The sequence below is a fragment of the Pseudochaenichthys georgianus genome, chromosome 5 (genome assembly GCF_902827115.2).
Source record: "Pseudochaenichthys georgianus chromosome 5, fPseGeo1.2, whole genome shotgun sequence".
NCBI classification, from domain to species: domain Eukaryota; kingdom Metazoa; phylum Chordata; class Actinopteri; order Perciformes; family Channichthyidae; genus Pseudochaenichthys; species Pseudochaenichthys georgianus.
The window spans coordinates 34,942,488-34,962,006 of record NC_047507.1 but is presented as its reverse complement, the minus strand read 5'-3'; the positions used below and the strand labels follow the sequence as shown (position 1 = coordinate 34,962,006).

Below are 19,519 nucleotides of genomic sequence, written 5' to 3'. Positions count from 1 at the left end.
GCCAGTCAGTGAATGGGTGATTACTGCAGGTTCCGAATGTGGCGGTGTGGTGAGGGTAGGTGTTAGACGCGTTTCCACTGCAGGCGTCGCTCGGTTTGGTTAGGCCTTATTAGGCCCGGCTCACTTTAATGCTGCGCTTCCACAGTTTAGGAACTGGGGTAGTTACTATAGTAACGCAGTGTAGGCGGAGCCGTGACGTCATCTTCAATGAGCGCCCCAGAAAAACAACACAGCCGTTAGCTCTTAGCACTCAGAGCTCACAGCTCTTCATATCTGTTCAGAAACTAGACAAAAGTTAAGTACAAACCACAGACTGCCTGTGTCATGGCGAATACAGTCGCTGGTTTATTTATGTCTGTATAGGCCGTTGTTGTGAGTGTGGACGGTCGGAGCATAACGTTAGCTTAGCCAAGCTCCATTTAGAAGGGTTTTCCGCCTGCCGTCTGTCTGCAGACTTGTCAAAGCATTAATTCATGGTTTTTACTAACCAGTATCAGTATGTTGTTACTTCGGCATCATTTTGAAACGTGTATTACAATTAAAACATGGTCAAATATGTTCATCTTGTTGTAGTTGTAGCCCCCTTGCCAGCGATTCTCTCTCTAGTTTAGCATACTCAGCCCGACTCAGCCTGGTTGTTCCTGGCCCTAGAACCACGATTTTATGGGGCCAGAAAAACTGAATTAGGAGCCGGTACTAGGCCAAGTGGAAACGCAACCAAAAACGGGCACGACACGCTTAAAGCGAGCTACCCGCTGCAGTGGAAACGCGCCATTAGAGGCTTAAATACTGGCTTGATTGCAAATGAGTTGCAGCTGGGTGACAGGTGAGCTGATGAGGTGGGAGAGGCTGACCAGTGGGGGGAGGCGGAGGCGGGGGTTGTGGAAAAGTATTGAGGGCAGCAGGTAAGTATAGAGGAAGCAGAAACTCAAAAACTAACCAAAAAAAAGGCAGTGGAAAGGTAGCAGCTGAAGAAAAACTGATGCCCTCTGGATTAATATCAGAAGATAAAACATAATTTTCACATTGTAACAGGAGAAGCATAAAACCATGGATAAATTGTGAACTATTTCTCAAAAATAAAAACATCCCACCCATTTAGACTAGGAGGACCTAAGAAAAAGACTGCCGCCCAAAGTCCCCGGCCGGAAGTCCCCGGAGTTGGGGACTGGCTTCAGTAGAAGCTGCTGGGAGTCCCAGCAGCTTCTACTGAAGCCTTCCGAGTAAATCGCCAGAACGCCGACACCTCCTCATCTCCACCGCTCCCATGTTTTATTTTGGGTTGCCATAAGTTAGTCTCTCTGCGTTTCTGCGCTGGGCTAATGCTAATGCTAATAATGCTAATGCGAGGATAATAAAATGGCAGCTTCACAAAACTTTTTGGGAGTTTTACGGGGCGTGGTTTGCAATCCGCCCAGCCAATCAGAAATATAGCTCTTTTCTCACAAAATAGCCGCTCGAAAGTCCCCAATAGAGTCTGGCTGCAGACCGCAGCAAGGAGGCGGATCGTATAGGGGCGGATCGTATAGGGGCGGATCCTATGAGATGGGTCTGGCTGCAGACCGCAGCAAGGAGGCGGATCGTATAGGGGCGGATCGTATAGGGGCGTTTCCTAACTTTTTTTATCCAATAGAATAATGACACTCAGCAGAAATACATACTGTAGATGGCAGTAATGCAACTTAAGGGATTCCAGCTGCTTTTATAAATCCTCGCAGAAGAATTAATTCGTTCTGGTGATGGGAATTCCGGCTTTTCTTGGTGAGCCGGATCATTTGGCTCGACTCACCAAGAAGAGCCGGCTCTTTCGGCTCCCAAAGTGCTCTTCAGTTTACCACATATTATACCTTTTAATTAAATCAAATGTAGCCCTGTTTTGACTAATGATTTATATGTGTACACATATATCACTTAAATTATTCAATACATCCTTTGTACTGAAGTATTCAAAAGTAAAAATTACATGTTTAATATAAATTATTTGCTGTGGCCAATTGTTTTCATTGCATTTACAGACCCGTGTAACTCTCTGATACCACCCAATGAATGCATTGACTTGCTTGTAGAACCACGCTACACAAAACAGATAGCAACACTTAAAAACTATTTTAAAAAAGGGGCTACTGTATCAACCTATATAAAGTATATAAATATAGTTTTTCTCCCTGCAGGAGAGGGGAGCGTGCTTTGAGATCAGCTGCTAGGCTGCAGCGGGGAGAAGAGGGGGACAAAAAGAGATCTCCGTCCTCCGTGTTTTATTCTTATAGAAGTAAGAAGAGAAGTAATGGGTCAGAAAGCCTCCTTTTTACGCAGCGGTCCAGACATAGACATCATAGCTACGGCGACATATATTCAGTTGCCAGTTACTTTTGGCATTAGGGCAGGGATATCTTTCAAGGTTTGACATAATGAATTGTGCTACTTTTAAAGCAAGCAACGATGTTTTCAAATCTGTAATCAAAAAGCTCCTCAAAAACACTATAGAAGCAGTTCCTGCCGTTGTTACGTTAGTTCAAACAGTAACAACGGACTACTTTTCTTAGCGGATGCATGTCAATTTAAATCAATACAAAAAACTATTTTTTAAATCAATAAAATCTTTTTCTAAATCCATAAAAGCATTTAAATTATTATTGGGAGTCATGTCGTTACTTTGTTGAGAATGTGGCCATGTGTAATAAGCGGGATAATGTCCACATTGCACATTGCATAATGTGCCTTCATGCCGATCTAGATCCCTCCGCAAAAACAAAACAAAAAACGTCTCGTTCGCGGGCGAGAGCCGGCTCCCGTCGTTCACTATAGGAAACGCCCCTATAGGAAACGCCTCCTTGCTGCGGTCTGCAGACAGACTCTATTGAAATGATCCGGCTCACCAAGAAGAGCCGGAATTCCCATCACTAGAACAATTGCCGCGTTCACACTGCGGTACTTTTCCCACAAAGGTTCATGCGAACTTAGTTCATGATCGCGTTCACACCAAAAAGAGCCGGTACTAAAAGTAGTTCATGCGAACCTTTTTACCCCCTCGAAAGTCCCTGCTATGCGGCTTTCACACCAGCGCTTTTCAGTTTCTAGCTCCGAGCGGGAGCTTTTCTGGTTCAGCTCCAGTTTCCCTTTTCAGCTCCCGCTCTGTGCACACCGCCCACTGGCGCCCCAGAGCTGCCCTTGCTGCGTCATGACGTCACCGTTTACATCGCTGATTTGCCCCCCAACGGCAGCTCACAACAACAACTGCGTCGGGTCGATGATCGTGTTGCTTTTAATCACACGAAGCCAGAATAAATTGAATAACGACTTCTCCAACCTTATACTTTTCTCCAGAGTGCCGTGGTTCATTGTTTATTAATGTGTTTCTGCAGCATTTACCGACCGCTGCAGTGCGGCTCTTCCACAGGAGTTTATTCTCCCGTTAGCTCACACTGCAGCGGCCGCTCTAAAGTATTCACTGTCCGACTCACACAAGCAGCTGATGCATATCCCCAGTTCCCCTTAGCCTAAGTGAATGTGTGTCAGTCTGAATTGACACTGTTTGGTATCACAACGCTGTTATGAAAGTTTCTCTGGTATAAAACGGGTGATGTTAGCATAGCAACCGAAGCTAAACTGACTACTTGCATCCGATAGCTGCAATAATACAAAACAACACGTCTGCCTCTCTCCACAATGATCGATAACAGCGAACGGATGGTCAAAGTAAGGCACAAATAAACAGAATCACACGAAGCCTGGTTAGTGTTGCCTGACTTTATAAAGTGTGTTTATAGGCACTACTGCTTGTAGGCAGGCATAACAGTCGACCCATGGGAGGTGGGTTTAGTTTCCTGCACGCCTCGACGTAAGAGAGACGTAAGCGACGTCACCTCTTAGCTCCAAAGCTCTTGCCTCTGGACCGACAATTTTTTGGAGCTGGAAATGAAGCGGATTCCGGAGCTAAGAGCCGGCGCAGCTCCGGTGTGAACTGGAAAACCCAGCGCTTTTCAGGCTCTAGCTCCGAGCCGGAGCTGAAAAGGCGCTGGTGTGAAAGGGGCACTAGAGAGCAGGGACTTTCGAGCGGCTCTTTTTTGAGAAAAGAGCTATATTTCTGATTGGCTGGGCGGATTGCAAACCACGCCCCGTAAAACTCCCAAAAAGTGTTGTGAAGCCGCCATTTTATTATCCTCGCATTAGCATTATTAGCATTAGCCCAGCGCAGAAACGCAGACAGACTAACTTATGGCAACACAAAATAAAACATGGGAGCGGTGGAGATGAGGAGGTGTCGGCGTTCTGGCGATTTACTCGGAAGGCTTCAGTAGAAGCTGCTGGGAGTCCCAGCAGCTTCTACTGAAGCCTTCCCCAACTCCGGGGACTTCCGGCCGGGGACTCCGGGTGGCAGTATACGCCGTGAAGTGGTTTGCGGCCTGCCAGTAAACCCAAAGCAGAAGAAGAAGAAGTGACGTCAGCGGCTTCATTTGCCTAATCCACCCTCAGGGACTTTTTCCGGTGTGAACGCGATCTGTACTTAGTTCATGCGAACTAAAGAGTTCGCATGAACTAAGTTCACATGAACCTTTGTGGGAAAAGTACCGCAGTGTGAACGTGGCAAATGACTTCTTCTGCGAGGATTTATAAAAGCAGCTGGAATCCCTTAAGTTGCTATTGGATAAAAAAAGTTAGGAAACGCCCCTATAGGATCCGCCTCCTTGCTGCGGTCTGCAGCCAGACCCATCTAATACGATCCGCCTCCTTGCTGCGGTCTGCAGCCAGACTCTATTGGATCCTATAGTGAACGACGGGAGCCGGCTCTCGCCCGCGAACGAGCCGTTTTTTGTTTTGTTTCCATGATTTCATGATTCCATGAGGATCGAACTACGATGAAGGTGGTATTTCCGGTCATGTCCAGAAGATGGCAGTAGAGTGACATGTAGTAAAACTACTAGCTGAAGTTTAGCCTCAGTGAAGAAGACCTCTGCTACAGGAAAAGCATGATGGCGCGGGATGTGTGTTGTTTCTTCGCCTCTCTGCACTGCGAGACCCGGAGGTAACAGCGGTGTCACCGCGAGGCTCAAGCCAAGAAACAGTGACACACTGACGGTTGATAAGAGACGCGTCGTTGTGGTTAAGAAACCAACAATGGAAGAGAACCTGACTCGGAGGGAGGCAGCTCGCCCGCCGAGGAGGGCGTCTGCCGCTGCGGCGGAGGTTGTAGCTAACGATAGCCTGCAAGATGGCGAGGTTTACCCGGCCTGGGAAAGTCAAGCCGGTCCGGAGAGACTCGGTGCTGCAGCCGGGAGGTCGGAGCGGAGGAGCTGTGCACCGCTGGCGGTCCACCACCGGCACATGCCGATGGGGCTCCTCAATATACCCATACCGAGGAAAAAGGAAAACAGAGGTCGGTTTCTGCTTCGTAAAGTCACAATATATTAACCAGAAGCTTTATATTTTCACGTAACATTACACTCAAACTAAAGATATTAGTTATTAACCCTAGTTACCAGTTTATTTAAAGTTGGTATTTTCGAAAATATGCATTCTCAGGCAACATCCAAAGTCCATTTCGATGCCCGTTTGTTTTTAGTTACATCACTACACATGACTTATAAAGCAATGTTAATGCCATATATTCAAAAGTGCTGTCAGATATATTAATTATAAATAAACTATTAAAGCTTTGTTTGAAGCTGTTATGTGTTAAACGCTTTATATATACAGTCTATGGTTAAAAGGTAGAGGCTAACTGTAAAATCAAAGATGCTAGTTAGCAGTTAGCCATCTAACTTCGGTGCTTGATGTTGACGACTTATTTTAGTGACCAGCTAACTGTAGTTTTGTTTAATTGATCTAAATGTACATATTCATGTACTTCTGCGTCTTAAAGCCTTACCTTAGATTTATGTTGATCGTATCTAAATGAGTATTAGCTATTTTAAGGTAAGTCTTCTCGATTTGTTTACATTTTTAGAAAGTTGGGATTGTGTGTGTGCGCACATGTTGAGTACTCTCTCTGCTTGTTGTGTTAATGGAAACTATATATAATCAGTAAGACACAAATTGAAAACATAGCAAGGACATGTTTGATAGTTATCCTTTTTATAGATGGCACTTGATGTTTTATAAGATACAACTATATTGGTTCTGGAGGAAACTATAGTGCACGAGATTTCTCAAAAACAAACGGTATGAATAAATATAAAGTGTATAAGAACACTAACACCAGTGAATTTAAGAATAACAATTAAAGGAAGATAAAGTATAAGAAATGAAAATATTGCTATGATATTGAAAGTAATGTTAAAAAACATCACCAACACATAACAATACAAAAGAGAAATAAAGAAGTAATACTGAAAGATAAAAAGGTAACTTAATTGGAATTATACATTAAAATGTATATTTAGAAAGTGTCTATGAACTAACAACACCTATGCCTAATATTAGTGATGCGCCGATCGGTATCGGCCGATACTCACTCTCTACGGATCATCGGTGCTTTCTAAAAATGCCGATCGCATGACGTAAAATTATGACGTAAAATACATGACACTTTTCTCTGTGCGCGGCAAAACAGGGAACTAACGGGAACTCTGGTCCCAGCACCTGCATGTGGATCAGCTTCCCTTGGAGCATTTCCCCTTCCACTAGTTTTGTTTTTAATAAGGACAAGAGCTTGAAACAAAATATTAATAAAGCGCTGCCGTTTGAATCGGTCGCTGTTTGGGACGTGGCATTGGGATACATTTTTTTGAAATCCTCTGGAGCAGAGAGAGGAGCTGTGGATTATTGTTATTGATTAATGCATCAGTGTTTCTTAGTGTCAAAAACAACTTAAAATGAAAGTGTTTAGTTCATTTAATAAAAGAGCACATGTTCAATGTGAAAAGTGACAGTAGATATAGATTAGTTGCAATTTGGTGCTATATATATATATATATATATATATATATATATATATATATATATATATTAAATACAAATAAAAATAATGCACGGGGCGCAGCGCCCCTCCAAGACAATGGTAGGGGAAACACTGCTACTTATTAGCTACATGGCCCTAACGTGTAAAGCTATACAAGCATTTGTACCAGTACTTTTCACAAGTAGACTCTTGCAGGCCAGAGTAGCTGGAACGATTCAACCACAATAAAAAGACATATCTGATAAGTGATCAGGACAAACAGAAAGAGGAAAAGGAAAAGAGAGTACACTGAAGACACCAGGAGGGTCAGAGCAGGAGAAAGCCAGGAAGAGATGAAGACAATAGTGAAGAAGAAGAAGAAATGTATGCAAGGAATAAAGATGACATGTCAGAAAGAGGGACAGAGGCAGGGATCAGGAGGCAGATAAAACTCCAGCTGGACCACATGGTATATTTTTATTCTTCTTGCATATATATTCCAATACTGCAGCACAATCTAGCGGCTCTTAGTATTGACAAATAGTTATTGAACAGGCTTAACAGGCTTTTTTTCTTCACGAAACTGTGTCTCAGGGCTTCTTAGAATTTAATAAACTATGAATGTGTCATACTCACTTAACGGGAAGAAACTAAGCTGACGATATTAATTTTCTTTACCGAAACAAAACACAAGTCTCACAAGAAGCGTCTAAATGAGCCCTGAGTGAAAAAATGCTAACACACTTAGCACAGAACTCTAGGTATAAATCGATCAATATACTTATCAGATCAGCACAAACAAGCTTAGCTAACAAACTAAGATTCCACAGATTCTATAAATATAAGTATCATCACTGAGCGATAAGAACTTGCAATAGGGGAAGCAAAACCAGACAACACACGACGTAGCTTTAGGTAGCAAAAAATGGAGATATGCTCACCTTTTGCTGTTATTCTGATCAAAAGTTGTGTTCAATGGCATTAAACGTGAAACGCGGCTGAAGGTTAATCCAATGTGTCTGTCACTTTGGAAAAATGATTGATAATCCATAATTCAATTTTTATGTCTTAGCTGCTAATGATAGCTTCCAGAGTGTATGACAGCTTCCTGTTTCGGGTATTCTGGCTACTTGTCACTCTCACTCCTTATTTGGTAACGTGTGTATGTGGAACTTCCCCTCGATTCCATTGGCTCGAACGGTTAAAAAGAGATGTCAAACATAAAAATCGACCAACGGGGGCTAGAGATAGGTCAAATCCACCCAAATGACCACAGAAGTGGGTTTATTTAGCTAAATCTCTCTAAAAAGGTCACATTTCACTTGTTTTGCATCAATCTTGATACAGGGTACTTATTATATATTATAGTTTGGATTCCTAAAACTTTTAGTCTACTTTCCCATCATTCAAGCGTGTTTTTCACTACAAGTAATGTTTTTTTTGGACGGACACAATCATTTACATATTTTTTTAACTATGTTCAATCTGAATTTACTTTAAAATAAAAATAAATCTATATTGATTCTGACTTTTCTACATCCAACTCACAGGTATATCATTGCTTTGAGAAAAAAGATAATTAATTTTCCCTTTTTAGAAGTGTAGTTATGGTAATTTGTTCTGGGAATGTCATTTTCGAGCCTGAGACCTGGAAAACAGGCTCGGGGCTTAACAGGTTAAATTATTTAAAATTCACAGTCCTGAATGTGGGTTTGTGGTGAATGTGGGGATCTCCAGGACACACATTTTCAGAGTAAAGGCTTTCACATTATTATAATTGTATTGAAATGTATATTTTATACCACAACTAACGTGTCTCTCGCTCGCATCTTACGGAGGGAGGGAAAGGAGGAGGTGAAATATTAAATTGAGACGAGCCTCCAAAAGACTGTCGGCCTTTTACGAACCCGGTTTGGTCTGGGTGGATGATTCTATGCAGAACAGTCTCAAGGCGCAGAGCTAAAGCTTTGGAGAGAATGTTGTTATCACAACAGACTAGACTTACTGGTCTATAAAGGCCCTGACACACCGAACTGACACCAAAGAACACGTCCCGACGGACCCGACTATTGTGTCGCCTCACGTCTCCTGTGTCTTGGCCAAAAATTCGCACTGGAACACACCGCAAAGACTTCACCGACGGCCAATTAGCACGTACGCACTGCGCATGCGTGAGTCGCAATAACTCTCCTTACCAGCAGGCGGCGGTAGTGTGTATTCGTCATTCAAAAGAGGCAACCGGAAGACAGACTGCGTGATATACAAACTTCAGCTCTCTGAAGCAGAAATAAACTATTTAAGCATTGTGGCTGGCAACCTTAAAGTACTGCTGCTGCCACATTCCATGCATCAGTAATTATAATCCACAATTATATTAATATACAACATCATAACACTGACAGGCAAATGATGTATCATCATGTACATCTGTATCTTATGACTTTTATTGTAGTATAGCACATTTTATCCTCATTCTAATGTTGTGTTATCTAATGGCTGTAGAATGAAGGTACGAAATACAATTTTATATTTTGCAGTAGCGGTAAAAAGTGGTTTATCAAATGTAGAACTGTACAATGTAAACAATCGACAAATACAATAAGATGAAAATAGCCGCATCGTCCAGGGTCCTGTCTGTTAAATACTTGAAGAAGCTATTGTCCACCTCATGCAGGAAGTGTGGCAGCAAATTACGTGGCTGAGTTGGTCTTCGTTTTTTTCATTCCAGATCGCCATGATGTAAAATAAATTATTGCGTCCAGGTGAGATAAAAATAATAGCCTTCTGTGTGTGCCTAATCGTTTGTGTGCGTACCTCACTTCCGTTTCGGTTCTCATGCACTGATTCGCTAAGCTGAACAGCCAATCGGGAGTGATTTATTTTGCCGACAGCCTCCGCTGCCCTATTCAACTTGGTCAATCGGCAGCGGAAGGTGTCGGCACGGACGAAAAGACACGACGGTGCGGGACACACCAATCTGAGTAGGACGACAGGACGCTCATCGACGGCCAGACATCTATCGACGGCCTTTTTAAGGATGACTGTTATCACCGCCTGAGCTAAGGTGAAATGAACCCTGCTGGAGTGCCTCTGCATATACTTCCCACAGCACAGACAGCACAGTTTGCCTGCACAGTTTGCCTGCACAGTTTGCCTGCACATTTTGTCCGGTCCCGGGGCTTTACCACTTTTCATACTTTTAATAGCGAGATTTATCTTGTCATTAGAAATGTCCCCCTCTAAAGCCGAGACACCGTCAGGATCAGGAAGCTTAAGGTCCTTTTAGAAAGTTAGTTGCCAGAGAGTCCTCAGACTTCTGATGAATAAAGATCTTCATAGAAACTCTTAAATTCATCATTAATGCCCCTCTGATCTGAAATGATGTCCCCATTTACCGTTCTAATTTCCGCAATTAAACTGTCTGCAGCCGGCTGCCTTAGTTGATGGGAGAGTCATTTACTGGCCCTCTCCCCATGTTCATAGTGGGTCTGCCTAGATCTCAGATGAAGTTCCTCTATGTAGGTGGATGCCAGAGAATCATAGACCGTAGCAGGATATGGCGCATATTTTAGTTGACCTAATTAAAACCGTTAAAAAAAAGAAAGAAATTGTGTCACAATATCACCTCAAAATACAAGATACGAAACATTTTCAACCATGCAACAAAATATAAATAGGAAATAGTATTTCCTTCTTATTTTTGTCTAAGCTCAAGGGAGCCAGAGTAGAGGGCTTAAAGAGCCGCATGCGGCTCGAGAGCCACGGATTGCCGACCCCTGGTTGAGTGTATTCTATCAATGTCCCTGATCCGATTAGCAAGTTCTGTCATTTGCTTTGTCTTTTTTCTGCTAATACTGATTGAATATGATATTATTTGCCCACGAAGATAAGCCTTCATGGCCTCCCATACAATGCCTATACTCGTCTCTGGTTGACGGTTTATGTCAAGAAAGGTATCGATGTGCGTGGAATTATAATTAATAAAATCTTCATCTAACAATAAACATGGGTTTAGACGGCAGATCCTTTGTGGTGGTACATTATTACATGTAATTTGTTAGACGCTTTTATCCAAAGCGACTTGCATACATTCAGTACTGTGGACAATCCCCACAGGAGCAATTTGGGGTGAAGTGTCTTGCCCAGGGACACAACGACATGCTGACTGCAGTGGGACTCGAACTTGCTACCCCCTGATTCCAAGTACATGGTTTGGAAAACAAAGTTTCATGGTCTCTGGGCTGTGGTCAGAAATAGCAATGCTCTCATATGGCGCATTTCCACTACACGGCCTCGCTTGGCCTCGCTCGGTATGGCTAGGCCTCGTTAGGACTGGCTCACTTTATGGCGCATTTCCATTACAGTTTAGGAAATGGGGTAGTATCTATAGCAGGGGTATTCAACTAAAATTCAATGAGGTCCAGTTAGAGAAAATGTCCCCATGCAAAGGTCCGGAACATCAAAATGTCTAAGTTGCTTCATGAATTAGTGTGATATATATTGAAGTAGCCTGTAGCTTTATCAACGTCTGCATGTAATCAACAACTGACTGCCAATCAAATAAAGAAAGTACAATTCAAAAACAACTATTAACATTGAACTATACAGATATACAGTAAATACTGTGGATATGTGTAATGTTCCTCTCGGGCTGCATTTAAAATAAATAAAATGGCTTTTGAAAATATGTGCATCTTGAAAGTGCTTAATTTTAGATAAATAAAATAAAGTGTAGCAGCAGCTTGAGTTTCCCTTTTTCTTTGTTAACTGTTTCACATCATGACTTAACAGTTTCAGCCGATTATAGAACAATATCAGTCTTTACACATCATAACAATTGAACAGTTTTAAAGTTTCTCTTTCTTTCCCTCTTATATTGCAGTCCCTCACTCACTTTGTTTAAATTCAGTGTGAGAATTGAGCTTGAGCTTGTCCTGCCAGGAGTTTGTAAATCTGGGCTGAAATGGAGTCAGGGCCATTCTCATACACATGCAGGTGCTCATTGGTTACAGTGATGCAAACACAGGTATGGTGAAAAAAGAGAGAACTATTCGAAGCAGAAAAAAACAGCGTAATATACCATCTGACAAAGGCCTGTGCTATAATGCTTCAATTAACTGGCTATTCTTTATAATATACTCAGATCAATAGGAGACAGAGATGTTAAAGGTCACATGTCATGGCAATTTCCACTGATCATAATTCCATTGTTGTGGTCTACTAGAATAGATTTATACTGTGCAATTTTCCAAACTCACATTGGTTTCGCATACAGCATCTCTGTAAAGTATGTGTATTCACTCTCTGTCCTTAACGGCTCGTTGCAGCTCTTGCCCCCCCCTCCCTGTGAGCCCAGTGTGCTCCGATAAGTCGGGACCAGTCGAGACGTTGTGAATCGCGCTAAGCTCCGTGGAGGTGTGATTTCATTGTTTAGCGATACACAGCCAAACTCACCCTGAGCACACACAAAGTCACAGCCGAAGTAAAAACAATAAGTGTGGCTTGATATTGAGTAAGCAAAAGGTTGATAAACGCTGTGAGAATGGGTCTGCAGAGAGAATTTCGCCGCGATCCCAACTGTCTGTTATCAGCCTGCAGCCAGGGAGTGTTTGAGGAAGTCCGTGGATTGGTCAATTTGGACCAATCAGCGGGGGCTTAACGTAACGGCTCCATGGATTGGTCCATTTCGTTCCGGGGACGACATGACATCATGATGTACCCGGAAGAATCAAATGGACAGTGACGTATCTCCAACGAGGCGTTTTGGGGAGGTATTTTCTGTGTTAGAGTTTTACTCCCTACATGGTGTACTTTGAGGGTTTTGACTCTGCAGACCGTTTACATGCATAAAAACCTTCATAACACACAAGGGGACGGGCAATAACCGGAAAAGCATGACATGTCACCTTTAAGTTATAAATCAAGGGTTTTTATTATTATTTACAGCAGGGGTGGGGAACCTTTTTCCTTTACATTTTTACAACATCCTCCGAGGGTCGTACAAATTATTGAACTCAACCTCTGCTTAAAAAAACTAAAATCACAGCCGATTCATTTGGCCTTTCTTTCGTGCTGTGCAAAGAAAAGGCAACCAATCCAGATATCTCACCATGACTCACGTATGCATGCATGTGCACGGTGTGGCATGACCACCACAACAGAAAGATATGGACACAAGATGTGTGCAAATGTATTTAGTATCCTATCCATGTGAACATGATTTAAGTGGGGGGGAGGGGGGACCTAACCTCCTCTAGGGGGGTCTGGGGGCATGCTCCCCCGGGAAGATTTTTTTTTTTAAATATTGAAGTTAGAGAGCAAAATGAAGAGATCTATGGATACATATGTCAACACCCATATGAAACAGAACTGTAATCAGATTTTTATTTTTGGATATTTTACAAATCACTCCCTTTCAAACTCTATTCTTGTTATTTTTAACAACTTTTTTGTTACTGTCATATAGTATTTTATACCCGTTTTTCATTTAGTCTCTAATGTCTCATTAATAACTATAATGATCATATCAAGGTGTGCCTTAACCTCACTGAGCTGAGGTTATTTGAGCCTCTCAGGAGAGAGCTCTCTTCCACCTGGTTGTAGAAAAGCTCTTTAAATTCATTAGCATAGCTAGCTAACCAGATGCTAATAACAACAGATCGCCACGTTTCTCATGCTGTTCTGGGCTGGAGTATGAACGGGTGGCCAGGATACCCAAAAGCAGAACACGTAGCTGTGGCTTGAGTGCGTCTGGGAAATATCGGTCTTTGTACCTTTTTAACTAAAAAACGAAACAGAAAATAACATTATTATTTATTTTATGTATTTCTGCAGGTTAGGTTATTTGCAGGTTTATAGCCATATATAGCCTACATTGCACAACTCTTAAAGGAATGGTATGCTCATGACACTCATATTTTAAAAATTATCATCCGATAAAACAGACCAGTCTCTGCCAGTCTCTCTCTCTCTCTTTTTTTTTTTTTAATCCGATGACATTATCAGTGATTTTAAACTGATTATATACCGAAATAACATCAACACTGTGGGCGCCGCCATTTCCCGGACGTGACGTAATCCATGCGTTTGGTTTTCGAAGACACGTTGATCTCCATGTTATTTACTGTAGTTTCTCTATTCAAATATGCCTCACTGTATCGCGAAATATTGCCATAATTCGGATAGGAACAATCCACGGAATGCTCGGTTCCATCTGTTGCCAAAAGGTAGAGAAATCGCCCTCTGCAAGTGTGAAGCGACGGAGGAGCAGAAGTAGTGCTCGGAGTAAGAATAAGGTATGTTATAGCGCATTAACATTGCAGCGGCTAGCCCCGTTTTAACGTCCAGGCCAGGACAGTTTTTGGTGGCCTTTCCATATAGCGTAGTACCGGCTAGTGTGTATTTCCCCCCAGTTTTTCCGGCCCCATAAAATCGTGATTCTATGGCCAGGGACAACGAAGCTGAGTATGCTAAACTAGAGAGGGAATCGCTAGCAAGGGTGGTACTACATGCATACATATAGTATCTTATATCATCTTCCTGTTATACACACATGCATTTCCAAACATCTGGACTACCTATGTTGCAAATGTATTATCTCTTCAATTTATACACGGCATCTATTGCACGTCTGTCCGTCCTGGGAGAGGGATCCCTCCTCTGTTGCTCTCCCTGAGGTTTCTCCCATGTTCCCTTTAAACTGTGGGTTTTCTTCGGAAGTTTTTCCTTGTACGATGTGAGGGTCTTAGGACAGAGGGTGTCGTATTGTCATACTGATATGTATGGCTGAATTCCCCCATCCAATCTCTTCACATTGGTCAAAACTTGTTCCTCTGCTGACGAGTCCGAACTGAAATACTCCACCATGTTTCCGTGTGTTGACAAAGTGAACGCATGGATGACGTCACGACCATCACGTGACTACTGAAAATGGCAAACATGGCGGCGGCCAGACGGAATATACAGGTCTTGATAAAAAAGAGCTATAAAATCATTATTTACCGGGGAATATCGCTGATTTCTTCAGGGTATGGTTTAAACATAACGTTTCACTAAATACTGAAGTTTTGATTAATTATCTAATGAGTGGACCATTCCTTTAAGTGTTTTTGTTTTAAATTAATTAAAACATTTTTTTTTAATTAGTAATTACAATTTTTTTTAATTACTCTGTCAGACATTCCTTTTACCAATAGCATACTTATTTTTTATGTAATTTGGCCTGCATAACATACATATTTACGAAGTAGGCCTAGGTCTATTTGTTTTCTCACCTCTGATCCAGAAGTGTGGCAATTGCATACAGGCGCTGAGACCAAATGTCACCGAATCGCCTCTGGATCGCTTCCAACAAGGTGGCTTTTGGCGTTTTCACGCCATGGTCCGTCTCAGCTGTTGTTGTCTCAAGGAGACGCGTAAGAGCTCTAATGGATGGTATAACATCTGCAGCAGATGCAGTTGATGAGCTGATCTGTTGCGTTAGCTCTTCGAATGGTGTGAGGAGGGAAGACATATTTTCAATCAATTTCCACTGATGGCTGGCGAGCGTTGAAGGCAGGTCATAGTCAGCTGCATAAGCAGATAGTACCCGTTTCTGTTCAAGTAAACTCTGCAGCATATACAAAGTACTATTCCACCTTGTGGCTACATCTTGTTGTAGTCTTTTTGTAGGTTGGCCAAGTTGGTGCTGAATAGTTTGGAGTCGTGAGTATGCTAATGGTGAATGTTTAAAATGACAGACGATCCGTCTCCCTGCAGCTGTCATGTCAGAAATGCTTCGCTGTGACAATACTCCCTCGTTCACAACGAGCTGGAGTGTGTGTGACATACAGGGTAGGCTGGGTAAATCTGCATCCTTCATGGCCTTTACCATGTTTTTTGCGTTATCCCTTAGAATAACGTGGACCTTTTCTGTGGGAATTCCCCAGCATCGGAACATCTCACGGAATGCAGCAGCCAGCGCCTCCGCTGTGTGTGACCCTGGGAATTCTTGACACTGAAGAACAACGTTGTGTGGTTTGAAGTCCTGATCAATGAAGTGCGCAGTTAAACTTAACATGGACATGGGACATGCACTCGAGCTCCAGATGTCACTGGTAAAACTAACTGATGTGACATTGTCCTTTAAAATGCTGTCTGTGTGTATACTAGGGCTGAACGATATACCGTGTCATGGCGATAACCGCGGTATGCGCATGCGCGGTATTCACATCGCAGGGACGTGCGGTTTTATTATTTTTTTTTTAAAATGCTAACGCACTTTAGCACAGAATTCAAAATAAACATACCCTTATTACTTATCGAAACTGCACATACAATATATACGATTTAAAGCTGAGACTCCACAGATTATTTAAGTATAGTATCTAAGCGATCCGATCTCGCAACAGGGGAAGCAAACACAGACATCACAACACGTACCTTTTTACGGGAGATCGTCTCACCGTAGCTGTCAATCTGATCAAAAGACGTGTTCAATGGCATTAAAACGAGAAAAAACGCTGAATCAGTTGATCCATAGGTTGATAATGTATCTGTGGCTTTGAAGCAATTGTTTATAATCCATAAATCCATTTTTATGTAAAAATCGGAGCACAAAAGTTAGCTGCTAATGGTAGCCACCAGAGTGTATGCAGCTTCCGGTTTTGGCTACGCGTCACTCTCACTCCTTATTTGGTAATGTGTGTGTGTCGCGATGTCAGTTTTTTTTCAATACCGTGCAGCCCTAGTGTATACACTGTTTGGTATAATTGCGGCAGGCATACGTCTGTGAAATATTTGCGCCCTGGAAGGATGTAGCGTGGATCCAAGGTGGTAATAAGTTGTCGGAACCCGGCATCCTCTACTACAGAAAGAGGCTGCTGATCAAGTCCAATGAATGCCATTACCTTTGCTGTTATTTCTTTTGACTTCTTGCTGTCCCTGCTATAGGGTTCCTGCCGTTTAAATGTTTCACTCACTGTCAACTGAGTGGATGACGGAGGTTTTACTGACTTAGCGCTGGCTTGCCTTTCATACTCGCCGTATACTTTGATGTGATGAACTCTCAAATGTCGAATTAAATTTGTGGTATTAAATTGTCGTTGTTTTGTTCCACCACGAGGGATTTCTGCTGTGCACTCGTTGCATACCGCTATTTTAATGTCCGTTTCGGACACCTTGAAATATTGCCAGACTGGTGAAGCCATTTTGTCAGTTTATTTTGCCGCGTCCAGAGAAAAAAAGTGTTATGTATTTCAGGTCATCATTTTACGTCATGCGATCGGCTCTCGCGATCGGCATGTTTAGAGGGCACCGATCGATCGCTAGAGAGTGAATATCGGCCGATATCGATTGGTGACCGATCGATCGGAGCATCCCTACCCAAAACGGAAACTCTTCGGTTCTCCACGAATTACACAAGTCACCCAAATCAGCGTTAAAAAAGCGGGACGTGCAGAAAAATCCCCTATTAATGTATTGATTATAGCTCCGGGTCCGTATAGGTCTGGATCCGGACCGCGGTCCGCCTGTTGCCGACCCCTGATCTATAGTAACGTAGTGTAGGCGGAGCCGTGACGTCATCTTCAATAAGAACCCCAGAAAAACAACACAGCTGTTGGCACTCAAGCTCACAGCTCCTCATATCTGTTCAGAAACTAGACAACAGTTAAACAACAAGTACAAACCACAGACTGTCTGTGTCATGGCGAATACAGTCACTGGTTTATTTATGTCTGTATAGGCTGTTGTTGTGAGTGTGGACGGTCGGAGCATACACTGTGTTAGCTTAGCCGATCTCCATTTAGACAACACACATTTTAAAAGGTTTTTCGCCTGCCGTCTGTCTGCAGACTTGTCAAAGCATTAATTCATGGTTTTTACTAACCGGTATCAGTATGTTGTTACTTCGGCATTATTTTGAAACGTGTATTACAATTAAATCACGGTCAAATATGTTCATCTTGTTGTAGTTGTAGCCCCCTTGCCAGCGATTCTCTCTCTAGTTTAGCATACTCAGCCCGACGGCCTGGTTGTTGGCCCGGAAAGAACCTCGATTTTCAGGGGCCAGAAAACTGTGAAATAGTACCCGCTAGCCGGTACCACGCCTAGTGGAAATGCAACCAAAAACGGGCTCGGCACACTTAAAGCGAGCTCCGCGCTGTAGTGGAAATGCGCCAATAGTCACTGGACTCAAACACAGAAAGTAACTTTTTATCTAAAATGAAGTAATCTATTCTTGAGAATGACTGCTGGGCTGCAGAAAAAAATGAAAATTGTTTAGTAATTGTTCATTCTCTTCTTTAGCTGCTCGTTTGAGAGTGGTAATGAGGTCCTAGTGATCCTAGTGTCCAGGCTCTCGACCCGGTCCTCCAAAGCCTTGGTGCGGCTGCTGACGCGGTCAATAGCGGATCTCAGCTCGTCCCGCAGTTCGCTTATTTCACGTTGTAATTCTTTAGACTGCATCTCGGCGTTGTCATCAATGTTTTTCAGCATGTCTTCTCTGAGAGATTGAATAGCCTGTAGAATGGTGGCCTCATCACCTTGTGCTGCACTAGTGGCCCTGCCCCAGCACCTTTAGCCGGGCTAGCACTGTTAGCTTTCGGATCCAGCGCAGCAGTCGCCTTTTTGCGAGAGGAAGACGACATATTTCAAATTTAAACTATCGGGCGGAGGCAAGGAAGAACAACTTAGATTAAAGTTACTTGAATATAGTGTGTATAGGGCAGAAAAAGGCCCTGCAGATGGTAATTTCAACAGAAAAGATAATAATATACATATTGATCCTAGATTTTCCACCCTCTTTCCTTCAGCCCTTTTCCAGGATGTCTCCACTGAGTCCAGGGAGTACGAAGACATGATGACCATCCTGACCTCCAGCTACATCGACACCGGCTCGGCTGGCTGCTTCACCTACTGCAAACCCCGGCTGGTGCACAGCGAGCTGCTGGAGAGGGAGGTGAGACGTGTGGAGGAGCACTTCCCTTTAAATATGTCCTGTAGCTTTAGTGCAGTTTACTGGTCGATGTTTGGAGAATATGTGCACCCTTTAACTAAATTGTGTACAAGAGATAGGGGAGTTTGCAGTGTGAGAAAAAGTTTTTAGAGAGTACTTGTCCATGGACAAGTGAGTTTGGAAATGTACTTGTCCGAATACAAATTGGGGCCACTGGAATCTTCTTCTTCGTCATCGTATTTTACATTTTCCCACGGTTTTTATGACACCGCTAACGTAAGTGAGATTTTACTGCATCACACATAGGGTTGGGTATCGTTTGGATTTTAACGATTCCGGTTCTGCTTTTCGATTCCGGTTATTTTCGGTTCCGGTTCTTTGAGAGGGTAAAAATAAGTCCCATAACAAACTGGGAGAAAAATATATTTATGAAAACATTGGGTCAAATCTGTATTCCTATTTACAAATCACATACTGTTTAATTTCTTACGGTTATTGAATACAATTATATAAAAATAATCTCTGCATTGTTTAGTTAGTTCTAAGTGGTTCGGACGTCACGGTTCGGCACATGCAGTCACACGGCGAATACGCCTTTTTTTACGAGTGGGAAAAAAGTCTGTCACTCAGGGCAGTATTACATTATATAATCCAGGGGGCGGTATTGCGCCTAAAAGCCAGCCGCCCGTAAATAACAAATGAAGAAC

At 42.7% G+C, this 19,519-nt stretch overlaps 1 protein-coding gene across 2 annotated transcripts in view; it reads left to right on the top strand.

Annotated features, from left to right (window-relative positions):
• Window positions 1-4,829: 4,829 nt before the first annotated feature.
• Window positions 4,830-19,519, top strand: part of tasora (transcription activation suppressor a) — a 66,605-nt gene continuing 51,915 nt past the window's right edge. Inside the window, exons 1-2 of one of the 2 annotated variants that reach the window (XM_034082611.1) lie at window positions 4,830-5,374; window positions 18,670-18,815. In XM_034082611.1, coding sequence (XP_033938502.1) covers window positions 4,981-5,374; window positions 18,670-18,815 — 540 coding nt within the window. In that variant the 5' untranslated portion in view covers window positions 4,830-4,980. The remainder of the gene's footprint in view (window positions 5,375-18,669; window positions 18,816-19,519) is intronic. The other variant, XM_034082610.2, reaches the window with a different exon arrangement.